This window comes from Dama dama, chromosome 27 (genome assembly GCF_033118175.1).
Source record: "Dama dama isolate Ldn47 chromosome 27, ASM3311817v1, whole genome shotgun sequence".
Lineage (NCBI taxonomy): Eukaryota > Metazoa > Chordata > Mammalia > Artiodactyla > Cervidae > Dama > Dama dama.
Genome location: NC_083707.1, coordinates 26152210 through 26171353, shown reverse-complemented (window position 1 = coordinate 26171353; position 19144 = coordinate 26152210). Strand labels below are relative to the sequence as shown.

The 19144-nt window shown below is 42.5% G+C and overlaps 1 protein-coding gene across 3 annotated transcripts in view; it reads right to left on the bottom strand.

The window, feature by feature from the left end:
* Positions 1-19144, bottom strand: part of GAREM1 (GRB2 associated regulator of MAPK1 subtype 1) — a 222205-nt gene that overhangs the window by 9653 nt on the left and 193408 nt on the right. For all 3 annotated transcript variants that reach the window (XM_061131155.1, XM_061131156.1, XM_061131157.1), the window contains one exon: positions 17859-19031. In XM_061131155.1, coding sequence (XP_060987138.1) covers positions 17859-19031 — 1173 coding nt within the window. The remainder of the gene's footprint in view (positions 1-17858; positions 19032-19144) is intronic.

Here is a 19144-nt window from a genome sequence, read left to right as displayed (position 1 = left end):
GGTTTATGGTGCCATCTTACTTCCTAACTCTTACATCCTTTCAACAGAAATCATTCTACTTTTCTTTGGATTTAATTCATCACGGGACATTTGTATCCAAGAGAAAAGTAGCTGTGGCTTGAAATGTATTTCATCTGACAATCAAAGGTAATTTACAAGACCCGAGGGCCAATCACCCTATTTCCAGTTTTCCCTCATATTCCGTTTCATGCTGAAGTGCTACATTTTCAGCACATTCCTTCTAAAAGTCTCAGCATGTGGCTTTCATCATGTTACTTCCCATCTCCTGTGGCCCCTCTGACTATGGACAAAGTCCCGCTTCTCCTGCCTCCCACCGAGGCCTGCAGCAGTCTTTCTAGTGATTTCCTCCCATTTGATGCCATCTTTCTAGTATTTCCCCTGCTCTCCGCTATATGACAGGTCCCTCCAGTGGGGAAGGTTCAGTGTCACCTAAACTTATTCCTTGTACTTTTCCTGCCTGTCTCTGCTTTAGTTCCAACTGCCCCCCACACCCCCGCCCTCGTCACCGCCTAAGGCCCAGCCCTGACCACTACAGGTGCCGTTTGGGAACGTCACACACGCCATCAGCACGCGTCGCTGCTTCTGAACTCTGCACAGATGCCGTTTATATTTACTCACTCTCCATGTATATTCAAGGAGCTGGAAAGTGGACATGCTAGGGTCTGTGGTCATTGTTCTTACTGCTCTGTGGATGACAGAGTTTGGGGACTTGTCACCCCTGGCCCAAATATGTCACCTAGAATGCCAGGCAGAGGTTACTGGATGTCACCTGACAAACACAAGGCATTTTATTTTTAAACGTATACCATAAGAATGCCTTTTATATTTTTATGTGGAAACTGTTATTGATAAGTCATCTGGGCTACAAGTTGATTTGTGTGTGTGTGTCTTCATATTGGTATCAATTTAGGGGAAAAAAGGTGTGTAGCAGACTTGGTCTCAGTGACCACCATCAACTCTGCCACCACTAACCTGTACGTGGTATCAGTGAAAATGACAGTTATTTCTGAACTGGGAAATGTTGTGGCTTCATTAGGGAAGCATGGGGGCGGAGGTATTTGGATGACCAAGAATAAACCCCCTAAGGCTGGAGCTAAGCAAGCAGATGGCATTGAGTCTGAGGCAGGTATCATTACCTGTCACAGGTTATGGGTGACTTTTGCCTCCTGGTGAGTGATCTCTGGTGATGAGCAGCTTGAGTGCTTACACCAAGCTCCTGGCACCTGGTTATGATGGGGTCAATCCACAGCACGAATTCAGGGCGAGCAAGCTCCCACCCATACCCAGAGCCTGGCTTTATCAGCAGTTCTCTGGTCTAAAGCCTTTCTTTCCAGCAGAACCCCCCACCCCCACCCTGCACAATCTTCTCATCCTTGCCCCTTTACAAGTCTTGTCCCTTTTCTACAGCAACGTTCAATGATCCAATCTTATCAGAGATAAGATACTGCTGCCCGGAGTAAGATACTTCTCCCCAGTGTTCAAGGTGCAGACTGCCAACCCAGGGCTAATCAGAGAGCTGATTTATTGAGAGGATGAATAGTGAGCTCCGCCCTTTCTAGAACCTCACTTCTCTCTAGTCTACGAGGCATCTGTTCAGCGAGGCATTGCCAAGTGACTGCCTCGAATGCACACAGTTCCCTAGTGGGGTTTGAAGGAAGCTGTGGGAGGGGTCCGTCTGGGGACTAACGGCCAGACCGCAGGGACCATCTACCCCACTGCCCCTGCAAGTCTGAAGAACATGCATCACTTCCCTTTTCCCTACGAACAACGTGAATTCCACTTACGACTGACTTGTTCAGTTCCGTGCGGAGTGCCCACACAGGCTCATTGAGAGGGTGCGGAGTAGGGCTGACAGGAACGAGGAGCCCCGGGAATTAGCTGGGAGGGGGGTGATGGAGGCCAGCACACGACACAGATAGAAACAGGTTCCGTAAGAGCAGAAGGTGGAACGCAGATCCGTGGGAGGATCATGGATGATTCAAGAGGCAGGGGAAGGACAAACTCATAGGAAATTAAGCTGAGGAAGGCTGGAGGCGGAAGGAGTCGTGAGTGTAGGAGAGAGGCAGGAAAGCACCCCTAGAATGATGATTTGGTCTGGGGGCTCAGAAGGCGAGACAAATCCTGGTGCTGTTGATTCAGACAGACACTTGGGAAGAACGGGCGCTGGGAGAAACCGAGGAGTTCAGGGTCGAAGAGAGTTTGAGCTCAGTGTTCTATTGATAGAATCTGAAGACGAGAAGAGGGCTGGACCGCTAAGAGGCGGCAGAGGAGGAGACCAAGGCGGAGAAACACAGGGCCCGCATCTCACTGCTCACAGCAGGGAACAGGCCCTGCTGGAGTCACAGAAGCTGACGGTGGGGAGGACAGCTCAGGAGAGGGATGGGGTGAAGACAGGGACGGCCAGAAGTCCAGGCAGGTCGGGAAGATGTGTGACAGTTAGCAGGTCACTGAGGATCTTAGCACATGAAGCTTCAGTTGAGTGAGAAAACCAGAAGCAGATTCCAGGGGAGTCAAAGCCGGAACAGGAGGCCAGGGAGGAGTTAGTGAGGACAGACCAGTCCTTCCAAGAAGGAAGGGGAGGAGCCATCAGGCAGGGATACTGGACTGAAGGAGGCGCGGCTTTTTTCTTGGAAGAAACTTGAAAACGTGCCTGAGTGGGTACATGCACGCACATGACCTGGAGGTTGAGTGTACACTGACTCCAGGGACAGACAGAACACACTTCCCCACAGTGCTCTGCTTTCCCCGGGCCAGTACTGGCCACGTTAAACCAGAAAAATAATGGCAGCTTATTATCTAAGAGCGTCCCAGGTGGTGCTAGTGGTAAAGAACCTGCCTGCCACTGCAGGTAAGAGATGCAGGTTTGATCGCTGGGTCAGGAAGATCGCCTGGAAGAGGGTACAGCAATGCACTCCAATCTTCTTGCCTGGAGAATCCCATGGACAGAGGAGCCTGGCGGGCTGTGGTACATAGGGTTGCAAAGAGTTGGACACGACCCAAGCAACTTAGCACACAAGCAGAGCAAAGATGGCCACATCCGGTAGAATAAGTGACTTCGGAAAGCTTTATGTAGCTATGTGAAGGTGGTTGACAAGATCAAAGCCCAATTCCAACCTGTGGTCAGAATCTCATGCATCACAGAGTGGGACTCTTTATTTTCAGAATACTCTCCAGAAAGTGTAACTTGGTTTCCTGACTCCTGGAATAGACATTTAAAGGATCCTTTCTCCTCCTCACTCCTCATAGATGAAAGTCTGTTTAGCTGGTGGGGGGAACTGAGCCCCATCTGAAGGACCAATAATTTATGAAAAATGGAAAACAAGGTCTTCTCCCTAAATAGTCACATGTTAAAGACAATGCATGAGAATGTGTTACAAATACAAAGCGTGTTATAGCATGGTTGGAAATGGGTAAATGTCAATGTTTAGCAGACAAAAATTCAAACATTACATACAACTGGAGTATCTTATACACACAAAATACTTTCTTCTGTGACTTTCTCTTTCTGACACTTTCTAGGGATTAAAACAACACAACAAACAAAAGACACACAGCGTGCCTATGAAGCTACTCAGCAAAGGAATGGGGGCTTTTTTAGTCTGATGATGCTTCTTGGAAAGTCTTAGCTTCTCAGAACACTCTACTTGGCTTATGAAAGAAATGACACTTTCACACCCCATTCATTCACCAACTGGACCAATGAGACAGCTTAGGAAAATGGAATACTTACAACGACATGTTCCTTGCTGAACTTTTTCTGGGGGAGAAAAATTTCATAGCAGCGACTGTTGTTTAGTCACTAAGTCATGTCCAACTCTTGCAACCCATTGACTGTAGCCTGCCAGGCTCCTCTGTCCATGGTATTCTCCAGGCAAGAATACTGGAGTGGGTCGCCCATTTCCTTCTCCAGGGGATCTTCCCAACCCAGGGATCGAATCCGGGTCTCCTGTATTGGCAGGTGGATTCTTTACAACTGAGCCACCTGGGAAGCCCATAGCAGCAATTACTCAACTTCTGAATACAAGCAGTGGATCTGAAAGCAACTGACAATAAGACTCCGTGAGTCCTTGTCTACAGTCTAAAATCCGGCATCCCATGCCTGTGGATGAAAACCTTGGCGCTCAAAGACCACAGCTTGGTCACCAGGGCTGCAGCCATCCTTAGGCAGACCCAGGATCATTGCTTTTATGCTGACAATAATTCCGAAAACAGACACTAGGTGAGCTTGATCTAAAACTGGACTCACCTTCACTGTGAGTTTTCTTCTCTTAAAAAGCTGACTCGGGGATCATGTCAGTGTTACGAAGAAAGGAGTTTTGTAACCAAGCTTCCCTGAACTTTGTAACTTTGCCTTGACTGCATGCCCTCTGCCCTGTATTTTACATTTCTTCCCACACTCCCTCTCCCAGATAACACAATCATTACAGCCTTAAGAAATCTGATTTATAAAGAGGCTTTTATACAAAGAGTTCACAACCCTGTCACATACCCATCAGGGGTATTCTAGGCCAAACAGAAATTCAAGTTTTAGAATGACAATGTGGCCATCAATGAACGTCTCTTTGATGAATTACGCAAGGGTAGATATGATTTACAGTCAAAATAACGATTCTCAGATGCATGCATTTCTTTTTCGCCATTGTGCATGTGGACGATAAGGACCAAAGGCAGGCATGGGTCTGCCATGGCCTCCAACCTCCAGGCCTGGGGCAAAGGAGTCAAGGCCGAGGGCACAGGAGGCCGCTGCTGGGAAACCAGAAGGGCCCGCAGCTCTGAAAAGAATACTTGTTTAAATTCCAGGGTACTTCCCTGGACTCCGAAGAAAGATGATGCCATTGGGGCAGAGAATAAAGCCCTTCTCTGAGCAAGGAGTATAATGCATGATAGATACACTGAAATAGGATATAACCTTCCTATTAATGTGATTTTGTGCGAATGGTAAACCCAAGAGTGCAGATTTGAAACAAGGGCTAGCCCAGAGACTAAAAAGTGACTTTATTAACATTCTAATCATCGAGACTTTCAGTAGACACCGGAGAAAACAATGTCTTGGCCAAGAAGGTTTCATTTAAAAACAACTTACATAAAACTGAAGGCAATTAGTTTCAAGATTACTAGAACACAGTAATAATTCAGTCGTTATTTCAACTAACAAATGGGAAACACAGGTATGCCTTGCTTACCGAGTACTCCTCAAAGGTTGTAATTAAAATGAATTAAATGTCAGATGCCTTAGGAGACCTTGTTAATTAGTGGAATCCTGAGTGAATCCTTTTGTAAAGCAATTATTTTGAAAAGTAAATAGTCATTTCCAGATGAACCTGTTTAATATCTAAATTTGACTATGAATATGTCAGGTTTACTTAAGAAAAACTTCCCTTTAGTGCCTTCCTAAATTTTTTTTTTAGCTTAATTTATATCACCTAACTTTTTTATTGGATTATGGATATACTGTATCTTTTATATATAGTAGTGTATGTATGTTATTTCCAAGCTCCTAATTTATCCCTCCCCACTTGCCTTCTCTAATATTAATATTCAAAGGAAGGAGAAAGCCCAAAGACAAAATAAAAATTCAGAGTAGGAGCAATTATTTTTTTTTTAATTTATTTTGTTGAAGTATAGTTGATTTCCAATGTTGTGTTAATTTCTTCTGTGCTGAAAAGTGATTCAGTTATACATATGTGTACATACTCTTTTCCATTATGGTTTATCACAGGATATTGAATATAGTTCCCTGTGCTATACAGTAGACCTTGTTGTTTATTCTGTATATAATAGTTTGCATCTGCTAATCCCAAACTTCTAATCCATCCCTCCCTCCCCCTTGGTAAACACAAGTCTGTTCCTGTGAGTCTGCTCCTATTTTGTAGATAAGTTCATTTGTGTCATAGTTTAATTCCACATATAATGGTATATGTGGTATTTGTTTTTCTCTTTCTGACTTAGTATGATCATATCTAGGTCCATCTGTGTTGCTACAAATGGCATTATTTCTTTTTTTTATGACTGAGTAGAACTCCATTATACATATGTACCACATCTTGTTTATCCATTCATCTGATGATTGACATTTAGATTGTGTCTGTGAGTTGGTCATTGTAGATATTGCTGCTATGAACACTGGGGAGAATGTGTCTTTTTTAATTATAGCTTGTCTGGATATATGTCCAGGAGTGGGATTGATCATACAATAACTATTTTTAATTGTTGAAGGAACCGCCATACTGTTCTCTATAGGGGCTGCACCAATTTACATTTCCACCTACAGTGTAGGAGGGTCCCCTTTTACCACACCCTCTCCAGCATTTGTGATTGGCCAATTTTTAAATGACGGTCATTCTGACTGGTATAAACTGACACCTCACTGTAGTTTTGATTTCCATCTCTGTAATAATTAATGATATTGAGCACATTTTCATATGCCTGTTGGCCATCTATGTCTTCTTCAGAGAAAGTCTGCTTAATTTTTCAGCCCATTTTTAAACTGGGTTATTTGCTTTCTGTTCATAAGTTATATGAGCTGTTTGTATATTTAGAAAGTTAAGCCCCTCTCAGTTGCATTGTTTGCAGTATTTTCTCCAAGTCTGTAGGTTATCTTTTCATCTTATGGTTTTTCTTATTGTACAAAAGCTTGTAAGTCTGATTAGGTTCCACTTGTTTATTTCTGTTTTTATTTCTATTGCCTTGGGAGACTGACCTCAGGAAACATTGGTATGATTTATGTCAGAGAATATTTTGCCTATGTTCTCTTCTCTTAGTTTTATGGTGCCATGTTTTATATTTAAGTCTTGAAGTCATCTTGAGTTTATTTTTGTGTAAGGTGTGAGGATGTGTTCTAACTTCATTGATTTACATGTGGCTGTTGACTTTCTCAGCACAATTTGTTGAAGAGATTGTCTTTTTTCCACTGTATGTTTTTGCCTCTTCTGTTGAAGACTGATGGTAGGTTTTGTGGATTTAATCTCTGGGCTCTCTCTTCTGTTCCATTGATCCATATGTCAGTTTTTGTGCCAGTACCATACTGTTTTAATTACTGTAGCTTTGTACTGGGCTTCCCAGGTGGCTCAGTGGTAAAGAATTCGCCTGCCAATGCAAGAAACGTGGGTTTGATCCCTGGGTTGGGAAGACTCCCTGGAGAAGAAAATGGCAACCCACTTCAGTATTCTTTTCCTGGAAAATTCCATGGACAGGGGAGCCTGATGGGCTACAGTCCATGGAGTCGCAAAAGAGTTGGATACAACTCCATAACTATACAACAACAAGCTTTTCTGTATTGCCTGAAGTCTGGGAGTGTTATGCCTTCATCTATGTTCTTTTTCCTCAGGTTTACTTTGGCAATTCTGGGCCTTCTGTGATTCCAATAGGATTATTTGTTCTAGTTCTGTGGAAAATGTCATGAGTATTTCATAGGGATACGCATGACATGGGTAGATTGCTTTGGGTAGTATGGCCATTTTAACAACATTAATTCTTCCAATCCAAGAGCATGGGAGTATCCTTCTGTTTCTTTGAATCATCTTCAGTGTCCTTTATTAATGTTTTACAGTTCTCAGCATATAGGTCTTTCACTCCCTTGGTCAGGTTTACTGCTAAGTATTTTATTTTTTTTTGATGCAATTAAAAGGGATTTTTTTTTTTTTTTACATTCCCTTTCTAATAGTTCATTGTTAAGTGTAAAGAAATGCAACAGATTTCCTAATATTCATCTTGTATCCTGCTACTTTGCTGAATTCATGTATCAATCTAGTAGTTTTTGTGTGGAGTCTTTAGGGTTTTCTATATATAGTATCATATCATCTGCATATAATGACAATTTTACCTCTTCTTTTCCAATTTGGGTATCTTTTATTTCTTTTTCCTGTTTGACTGCTGTAGCTAGGACTTCCAATACTATCTTGAATACAGTTTGCATCCTTGTCCTATTCCAGGATTTAGTGGGAAGGCTTTCAGCTTTTCATAGTTGAGTATTATATTGGATGTGGGATTGTGATAAATAACTTTTATCATATTGAAAAGTATCTTCCCTCTATACTCACTTTGGTAAGAGTTTTTATTGTGAATGGATGCTGAATTTTATTAAATGCTTTTTGTGCATCTATTGAGTCATCATGTGGTTTTTGTCTTTTGTTATGTGGTATATAATACTGATTAATTTGCATACATTGAACCATCCTTGTGACCCCGGGATGAATCCAACTTGGTTGTGGTGTTATGATCTTTTCTTGTGTTGTTGGATTTGGGGTTTGCTAATATTTTGTTGAGAATTTTTGCATATATATTCACCAGAGATAATGGCATGTAATTTTCTTTTCTGGTACTGTCTTTGGCTTTGGTATCAGAGTGATGGTGGCTTCATAGAATGTCTTTAGGAGGGTGCTTTCCACTTCAGTCTTCTGGGAGAGTTTGAGAAGGATCAGCATGAGTTCTCCTCTGTATGTTTGGTAGAAGTCACATGTGAAATCATCTGGTCCTGGACTTTTGTTTATAGGGAGTTTTTAAATTACAGATGTCATTTCACTTCTGGTGACTGGTCTGTTCCAATTATCTATTCTTTTTGATCCAGTGTTGGTGGGCTGCCTGTTTCTAGAAACGTGTCCATTTCTTCTAGACTATTGAATTTATTGGCATATAATTGTTCACAGTATTCTCTTACGGTTTCTTAGAATTTTTTTGGTATTGGTTATTTCTCCTTTTTCATTTCTTATTTTGTATATTTGGGTCCTTGCTCCTTTCTTCTTGGTGAGCCTGGCCAGAGGTTTGTCAAGTTTGTTTATTCCTCAATGAAGCAACTCTTTGTTTTGTTGATCTTTTTTCTATTTATAAAAAAAAAATCTTTATTTCCTCTCTGATCTTTATTATTCCCTCCCTTCCTTCTGCTCACTTTAGGTTTTGTTTGCTCTTTTTCTAATTCTTTTAGGTGGTAGATTAGGTTGTTTGAAATTTTTCTTATGTTTTGAGAAAGGCATGTACCACTATGAATTTTATTCTAAGAACTGCTTTTGCTGTATCCCATAGATTTTGTTTGGTTTTGCTTTTGTCGTCATTTATCTCGAGGTATTTTTTGATTTCCTGTTTGATTTTGTTGTTGACTCACTGGTTTTTAGTAGCATGTTGATTCCATGTAATCAATTTTCTTATTTTTCTGTAGTTGATTTCTAGTTTCATGCTGTTATGGTCTGAGAAAAGGCTTAGATATTATGATCAGAAATAATTTCTATACTCTTTTAGTTTATTGAGGCTTGTTTTGTGGCCTAATATGTGGTCAATCCTAGAAAGTGTTCCCTGTATACTATACTAAAAAAGAATGTGTAGTGTCTTTTTGGAAATAATGTCCTGAAAATATACTGATTTTCTGTTTAGAAGATCTATTGATTGAGTGGGTGTTAAAGTCTCCTGTTATTGTATTCCCATCAGTTTCTCCCTTTATGTCTTTTGGTATTTGTCTATGTATTTGGATGCTCCTACATTGGGTGCAAATATTTTGATAAGTGTAATATACTCTTCTTATACTGATTGCTTTATCATTATATAGTGTCCATCTATAACTTTCTTTATGGCCTTTGTTTTAAAATCTATTTGGTCTGATATGGATAGTGATCCCCATTTTCATTTCCATTTGCATAAGATACCTTATTCCACCCCCTCATTTTCAATATATGTGTGTCCTTTGCCTTAAAGTGGGTCTCTTGTAAGGAACATATTGTAGGCTCTTGTTTCACATATTTTACTCCAGTCTATCACTCCCTTGTTGCCATCCATAGTCATCTTTCTTTCTGGCTGTGATGAGTCTTGATTGCTGCACATAGGCTTTCTCTAGTTGTGGTGTGTGGGCTACTCATTGCAGTGGTTTCTCTTGTTGCAGAGCACGGGCTCCAGGCGCATGGGTTTCAGTAGTTGCAGTGCATGGGCTCAGTAGTTGTGGGATCCTCCTAGACCAGGCATCAAACCAATGTCCTTTGCATTGAAAGGTGGATTCCCAACCACTGGACCACTAGAGAAGCCCTCCCTTGTCTTCTAATTGCAGCATTTAATCCAGTGACATTTAAAATAATTATTGATAGATATGTATCTATTGCCACTTAAAACCTTATTTTCCAGTTGATACTTGTATTTTTTTTTCCTTTTTGTAGTTTATGATTTCCCTTTACATTATGCTTGTGTTCTCTCCTTTTCGGTTTTTGTAAATCTACTGAATGTTTCCATTTGTTGTTATCTTGTTTTTCAAGTAGTTTAACCCCTTCCTACATCAACTTGCTTTAGACTGGTAGTCATATACCTCAAACACATTCTAAAAATATTTACATTTTATTTCTCTCCTCCCCCCACATTTTATGATTTTGATGTCCTCTTTAACATCTTCATGTTTATCCTTTTGCTATTCATTGTGGCTGTCATTGCTTTCACAAAAACTTTCTGATCTTTAAAAAAAATCTGTGTACTGGCTTAAGTGATTTACTTTTCCAGTTGTGATTTTCTCTTTCCTATATATTCTTGCCTCTTTTCTATTTAGAGAAGACCATTCATTATATCTCTCAGGATAGGTTTAGTATTGCTATATTCTTTTAGTTTTTGTTCTGCTGAGAAATTCTTTGTCTTCTAAATAATAATTTTACAGGGTAGAGTATCCTAGGTTGCATATTTCCCCCATGTTGCTATTTCCTCTGGCCTGCAAATGTTTCTGTAGAGAAATCAGCTGATAAACTAATGGCGGTTCCCTTGTAATTAAATCTTTGTTTTTCTGTTACTGCCTATTTAGAATCCTCTTTTTAACTTTTGCCATTTCTATTATATCTTGGTGTAGGTCTGTTTGGGTTCATCTTATTTGGGACCCTTTATGCCTCCTATACCTGGATATCTGTTCCTTCTTTAGGTTTGAGAAGTTTTCAGCCATAACTTCTCCAAATAAAATTTCAATCCCCCTTTCTCTTTTTCCTCCTTTTGGGATCTCTATTATACATAGATTGGCATGCTTTATATTTTCCCATAGGTTTCTTACTTTGCTTTCATTTAAAATTTTTCATTTGGCTTCTTCTGAGTGGGTGATTTCCATTATTCTATATTCCAGAATATTTATTCATTCTTCATTATGCAATCTACTATTCATTGCCTTTAGCTCAGGTTTCACCTCAGCAAATGAGTTTTCTAATTTTTTTCACTCCTCTTTATAGCTTCTAGTTCCCCTTTACCGTAATCTGAATTCCAATTGATAACTCTTCTTAATTTCTTCAGTATTTTCACGATCTCCTTTTAACTTGGTGTCTATGAGACTGAAGAGTTTGTTTCACTGTTGGTTCTTTCAGGGGGAATTCTACTGATCTTTCAATTGGGAGTGTTTCCTCTGTTTCTTGATTTTTAGTTATATTTTTCTTACTCTATGAATTTAGGAGAAATAATTATCTACCATGGGCGTGGAGGGCTATTTGTGTGTGGGAACATCCTTGTGTAACCTGTAAAAACTAAAGGGCTGTTTTTAGCACGCATGCCTGTTGCCTCTTTGCTCAGTGTTTGTTGGCAGTAGAGTAAAATCAATTCTTCCAGCTCAACTCCTGAAAATCCCTTCTCTCAGCTTTTAAGCAATGTATTTTATGATTCCCCCTTAGTTTAGGCAGCCGTGTAGGGTGGCCACATCCTGCTGTGACATCTGGCAGCACCGTGACCTAGCCCTACCCATGCCTAATGGAATCAGCCAAGGCAACTTCTCAGCTTTAGTATTTCTAGAGAGGTTTTCCTAGGAATTTGAGTTTCTTGATGTGCATCTGTAGCCTTGGAACCATGTGTGGCGTTTTTATAGATACACTCTAGTTCTACAAAGTCCCCAGGTCTCCCATGAAGGGATTACATATTATTGGGGTCCATAGGTGGCTGAGCATTTCTGTAGTTCTTGGTTTATGAAGATTACAATTTTGGCTCCACAGCTGGTTAACTGTAACATATAGCTTATCAAGTAGACATTTTAAAACTCAGATGAAAAGAAGGTTTTGTTACTTTTAAACCCAGTAAGGTTCCTGGGATATCTTAAAAAACTAGGAAAATGAAACTCACAGGCACTTTGGGAAGGCAGGGATGACTGTCCCCTGTCTGGGTGCCGGGAGTCTCTGCTGGCCTGGCTGTGGAGGTAGATGTCCTTGTCCCCATCAGTTTCCATGACTCTCTGGGGAGCCTTATACCTTAGGTAAGGAAGGACAGAGGAAATAACCTCCAAAAACTTATTTTCTATCTGACCCTAAAAAAATAATCCATCTCCTATCGAGGTATTGCTACTACTTACTTAATGCTTACCACGTGCCAGGGAATACTGCCAAGTACTTTGCACAATACAATAATGCAAGGAAGATGTTATTATTAAGTCTTGCAGGAACTGACTCAAGAAGTGAAATATTTTGCCCAAGCTATGAAACTGCTAAGGGGCAGGGGGAGGATGAAAAGCCACGTGTGCTCTTAGATGCGATGCTCTGTGCCTCTATCTATCTATCACATAGTGTGGCAGATCACTCCTCTCTGCTTCTGGTGAAATTCCTCTGAGAGGGGAAATGAAGACTCAGGGTCGTTGGGGTCTCCTTCCACCTTCTCATCAGGTGCTCAGCCTGTCTGAAACAGATTCAGATGCTCCAAATCACCTCTGTGTAGCCAGTCAGTCTTTTTAAGCACCTACTGAACTCAGTCCAGTGTGGAATCTGGATTAAATTCATCCTTTCTGTCTTATTTTCCTCAAGCATCAGTAACACAGTGTGCTCCATTACAGGAACTTTATTTAAAATGAATGAAAATCTTATAACTGTGGATGTATGCTACCAATCCACCTTATGACTCAATCCCCACATCCTGCTTCTCAAATGTCAAGGGGGCCATTCCAAAGGTTAACAAATTCTCCATCCATACTGCAGTAAAACTTGCTTTAAACAAGTGGTTTATAACCTAGAGCTCCTTTTAGGATATTCCTTTCATGAATCTTAGGAATCACTGTGATGTTAACATCCAACCAAGAGTGAATGCATTTTTTTTCCCCCTATTACTAAAGACAGGAAGAGGATAGAAATTAATCCCTGGGTTCTGGGGTCCTCAGGTTTGATACTATTGCACAGGTAGCTATAGACAAGTTGTGATCCTGTAGTTCTGATACTGATTTGTGATTCATCACATAAACCAGAATAGTCTGAAAGTCAAACATTCTATTTCTAGAATTTCAAGCAGTGTCAAGCTTTCTCATCATTGCTCTCCAAAATGGCATTTTCCAAAGAGGTTTAAAAAAAGACAGCTCTTGAAGACTGTCACTTATAGAGTGTATCTGGGTAAATATATTAGACATTATCAGCCAACAGCCAGAAAATTAAAATTATGGAATGAGGGCCACAATGTCATGAAATAAGAGGATGTGTTTAGAACATAGGAACCAACTAAGGATAACCCACTTAAGTGGAACTGTCAGGTCATTCTGATTTGAGGGCACTTGGCACAGTTTTACGGAGAAGGCAATGGCACCCCACTCCAGTACTCTTGCCTGGAAAATCCCATGGATGGAGGAGCCTGGTAGGCTGCAATCCATGGGGTCGCTAAGAGTCGGACACGACTGAGTGACTTCCCTTTCCCTTTTCACTTTTATGCATTGGAGAAGGAAATGGCAACCCACTCCAGTGTTCTTACCTGGAGAATCCCAGGTACAGGGGAGCCTGGTGGGCTGCCGTCTATGGGGTCGCACAGAGTCGGACACGACGAAGTGACTTAACACCAGCAGCTAAGCAGGCACAATTTTAAGAAATGAGAATGTCAGCCCTCAGCAAGCTGGGCAAGTCCCCAGCTTGGGCTTGTCTGCAGCAATTTTAAAGCACAGAAGTGGCCGCATCTCTTCTGTGCCTGGAACCAGGAGCTCTTTACTCCTCCCTTGGATGTTCCAGTTAGGGAGAGGAAAAGATTTTTATTCCTGGGAAAGAGAAGCAGCAGGTTTTTGTGCTTAAAGAAGAAAACCTTTGTATTCAACAATCATTACAAAGATACAGGGGTCTCTAACCCACAGGCCATGGACCACTTAAAGAGAAAAACCTTTGTATTTGATGATCATTACAAAGATACAGGCCAGAGCAGGAATCGGGCTGTACAGGACAGGAGCGGTGAGTGAAACAGAAACCACCCCCTGACTAACCCTGGTCTGTGGAAAAATTGTCCTCCATGAAATCCAGTCCCTGGTATCAAAAAGGTTGGGAACTGCTGGATTAGAGCATAATTCTAAGTAGCCACATCAAGTACAAAGTACACTAACAGGGTTAAACTGATTACCCCTCCACTGAGGATTTTCTGTTTGGCCCCACAGCCTAGTTTCCCATTCCAGAATATGGGCAGGAAAATGGTCAAAAAATTAACTTGGATGATGATGGAACTGCAGCTCACTGTTGGAAACACAGCAAGTGTTGTTGTTGAAGGAGAAAGTTTTTTTCAGAATTTTTTTACAGAAACAAAGACCATCAAAATGTGGAGAAATAGTGCAGATATTTGCTATAACTCAGGGGGCTTCCCTGGGGGCTCCATTGGTAAAAAGTCTACCTGCAATGCAAGAGACTTGGGTTGGGAAAATCCCCTGGAGAAGGAAATGGCAACACACTCCAGTATTTTTGCCTGGAGAATTCCATGGACAGAGAGGCCTGGTGGGCTGTAGTCCATGGGGTCAAGAGAGTTGGACGTGCTTAGTGACTAAACAACAACAAAGGCCCCTGAAGCAGGTGGTGAAGAAAAAGAAACGGCAAGGCTGACACTCCCTGCAGGGAGCCACTGTCCCTGTAGATCTTAGTAAGACCAGGCCACGGACTGTTGCCAAGAGGTCATTCACCAACTACCAGCTTTGTTTCTTTTTATAAAGAGGATATGCCTTCTTTGACTCTGTTCTGTTACTCCAGTATCTTCTGTTCCTCAAGACCTGATGGGATTTGTCACTTTCCCAGATAACGCCTTACCTGAATATGGCCTCACGGGAAAGCTTACTACCATCTTTAATTATTAGAAGGATAGCTGTGAGACACATGGCCCATCTCTCTCTCTGGACACACCCCACTGTCACTATCCAAAGGAGTTTTATTTAATTCTGTGGGAGCACTTGAATTTATGCCCCATTAAAGTTCTCTTTTAAAACTACAAGTTGAAGCCACATCTAACAGTCATGACATTCTCTGGATCCCACGCACATCCTAAAACTGGAAAACCTGTTTCATGGCCACAGAACCAATAAAATATATGACTTCATTCAAAATGCATGATTCTTAAAAAAGGAAAATAAAGTAATTTCTGGTGTTTATAAAACGTCTTTATGATTGGAGCATTCTATATAAACACTGAATATGCTCTAAGAAGGTTCTCTTATGTCGTAAGAAATTACAGCTTAGATTGGAGTCCCAAATCTTTCATTCTGCTGTGAGATTTGCTTTCAGTTTCAAATTTAACTCAACATTTTTCTTTTAGGACCAAGGTCAAGATAGGGCCTCTTAATATTTATGCTCTTACTCATCTTCCATTAGCCACAGTGAAAACAAGCATCGCCAGTTTCCTACCTCAAGACTTAGTTACATAAATAACTGGGTGTGACCATACTGGATGAGTCAACCAGTCAGTCAACAAACAGGACTCCCCATTATGTGCCAGGTGGGAGCAGAGTTCTACAGGAAAAGTTCATGTGATCACATTCCCGTTGAAGAGAAGGACTCTAAGCTTCAAGCAACATCAAATATACAGCTAGGCTGAGACAGTCCTGTAACTGCCTGAAGTACTTGCTCAGAGTACTTTACCTCTTACTTACCTCCCCTTACCTCTGACCTGTTTTGAGGAATACCATCCAACATGAATAAAAGAACCAAGGACTCTGACTCCACCAAGAATTCCCCCAAATATTCCACACCCCCTTCCAGGTACAGGGATCTCTGGGCTTCTGCCTTAGTATGTGCGTGCTAGTCAAGTCTGACTCTTGAGACCCCATGGACTGTAGCCTGCCAGGGTCCCCTGTCCATGGAATTTTCCAGGCAAGAGTACTGGAGTGGGTTGCCATTTCCTTCTCCAGGGGATCTTCCCCTTGATCAGGAAGGGATTCCGATTCACGTGTACACCCTCAGCTCATCTGAAATCCCATGATCTCCATGAAGGCTTCTCCTGCCCAATCAGAAATTTTTCTTCTCTGAACTCTCCTCTACATGACCTGTGTATACCTCCCACATTTTAACCTCCATAGTCATCCTCTCTTTTCATTTGTTACCTTCCCTACAAAAGGGGAAGCTACTGGAGTCCAAAATCATTATTTCTGGGGTTACTGATGGTGATTCTTCCAGCATGTGTAGCATGGGACCCAGTAACTCCATGGTTTGAAGCAAAGCTTTGCACAGCCCGTTCATGCCAGAGGGGTGCCATGAGGCCACCTGGTGGGAGCAGAGTGGACAGGACTATGGGGAGAACCCCAGCCCTCCGATCTGATGGGTTTTGACTGTAATTCTTCTATTTATTGTGGTTCATATAAGTTTTCCTTTAAAAAAGAAGGATTCTGCTAGAGATAGAAAAAAAGGAAACCACTGCCATAGATACTATCAAATAAATGAACAGAATTATATCTGATGCCTCGAGCACTTTTTCCCTTCAGATATAATGAAATCCATGATAAAAAAAGTGAGGCAAGAAGGTTCAGAGTGCCCGTCAATCAAAGAACATGGTCAAAACAGAGGCCCTTTTTCCTATCCTATATGATCTTTTTCCATTACAATTTGACAGATGCCTCCTCAAGCTTTGAGTGAGCTGTGTTTGAGGTGGTGAACAAAACCATGTTGGCCCCTGGTTCTGCTCTGGGTCTGTGTATGTGCGTGTGTGAGCACACACACCTGTGACATCTGATCTCAATGCGTGTGGGTGAGTACACCCATGACGCTCTGATTTCAATGAGCGTGCATGAGCACACCCAAGATGCTCTGATTGCAATACGTGTGTGTGAACACACCCATCATACTTTGATCTCAATGCGTGTAAGTGAGCACACCCATGACACTCTGATCTCAATATGTGTGTGTGAGCACACCCATGACACTCTAATCTCAATGTAACTTCGAAGAGAGAGTTACAAATGATGCTGACAGATGTCTCTTGATCCTCCTCCCCCACCAAATAAATCTATTCCTTCAGTCCAAGTGGTGCTAATATCCACTCTGCTGCTCAGGCTACACATCTCAGAGTGTCTCCTGATTTCTCTCCTTGACTACCCACGCCCAATTTATCAGTAATACTGCTAGCTGCATCTCTGAAATGTTCCCAAGCAGCTCATTTTTCCCTGCCATCTGCTGCTACCGATGGCTGGAGCTGAGGGCGTCATCATTCCATACCTGTTACCAAGTTCATACCTTTTCTCTGCTCAGCCTTCTGCTTTTCCCTCCCTATTTTCTGTTCTCTAGGCAGCATATTTACACTTCTCTTAATAAAACTCTCTTAAAAGAGTTTCTCGGGAAGATCCCCTGGAGGAGGAAATGGCAACCCACTCCAGTATTCTTGCCTGGGAAATACCATGGACAGAGAAGCCTGGTGGGCTATACAGTCCATGGGGTCGCAAAGAGTCAGACATGATTGAGCAACTAACACACACACACACACACACACATGTTTCTCATCAAACATAAAGTTAAACTCTTAACTCCCAACTGGTTAAAAAAAAAAAAAAAAGAACACCAAGTATTTCTATTTCACTCCAAATTCAGCAAATTGCTCATTCTGATCACCATGCATTGGGGAGTTTTCCTTTCTTTAAGAAAGAAAGTAAATTAGCAGAGGACTGAGCAAAGAGACAGAAGAACTGGCCCATCACCCCCAAAACAGAAAGGACTTACGGCTTCAGATTTGGGAGGCACTGGAGGCGGAGGTAGGGCGATCTCTGCAGACTTCACCGCTGCACCCAGCGCTCCGGGCACAGGAAGGGGCGCAGTTGCACACTTGGACCGGACAGAACCTCGAAACTGGTCACATCTGCTCTTCTCACTCAGCGACCGAGTGAGAGGCTGATGGCTGGGCTTGCCTTCCTCCAGCCACAGCTCTTCATAAGGAAGTTCCGACTTCCCTGCCATGCCTGCAGATTCCTCACCAGCTTCTGGGAAAAGGTAGTCGCTCCCGCTGTCCCCCGAGTCCTGATAGGGTAGGATGTCGTGAGGAAAGGGGGCCCACTCTCCCCCCAGGTCCCTGCAGCCGTGGAGGTTCACCTCGCTGTTGCCATGGAGATTGTTGCCATACACACAGACCGAGAGCCGGTGGAAGGACTGGGTGAGCTCATCGCGAGCGTAGCTAAGGGAATTGGGCACGTGGTTGTGGCCGGCGCACCGGCCCTTCTTGGGGCTCTTACAGTCCTCGTTCCAGTCGGTTTTCACGTCGCGGACCGCCCGTGAATACTCATCGATGTCGAACTGCTCTTGGCAGATCCCCAGCCAGTGATGGACCAGGGTTTCGGGCCATCCCTCTCCCTTGACCAGGTGCTCCGGGAGGCTGAACTTCGGGACGCTCAGGTGCAGAGGGAAGTGCATCGGGAGAATCTTGTTGTTCCGCAGCACACAGCAGACCACCACGGTCTTGGTCTGGATGTTCACAAACTTGTAGCGGTGCCCCTCGCGGATGAAGTGCAGGTCGTACGGGTTCCTGGGCGGTGGGCTGGGCACGGTCACGTTCACGGGCAGCCTGGTTTTCTCCACGATGTTGCGGATGGTATGCTCGCCCTCCTGCATTTGAAGCTCCAGGGGGCTGCGGGTGCTAAACCTGCCCTTGCACTGGAACGGGAGGCTGATGCTCTCGTTGGTCCGGTGATTCATGCAAATGAGGCAGGGCATTTTGCCTTTTCCCAGCTTGCTGATGGAATTGAGTTTCCCAATCTTTTTGAAGATAGTGTTGAGTCGTGACTTCTCCTTGAAAGTCTTTGCATAAAGGATTTCTGCCTGGCCCATTAGAGTGAGTTCATCCCCCGTACACAGGGTGATGTTGTAAACTTCGGTGTCTTCATTGCATTCACCCGAAGCAACCTACGATAGGATAAATCAAATTTCAGGGTTGTTTTCTTTAGTTTATTCGCATGGAGAAGTAGAAAACTTTATATTAAGACACAGATGTGCATGCACAAAGGAAAATGCTGTTT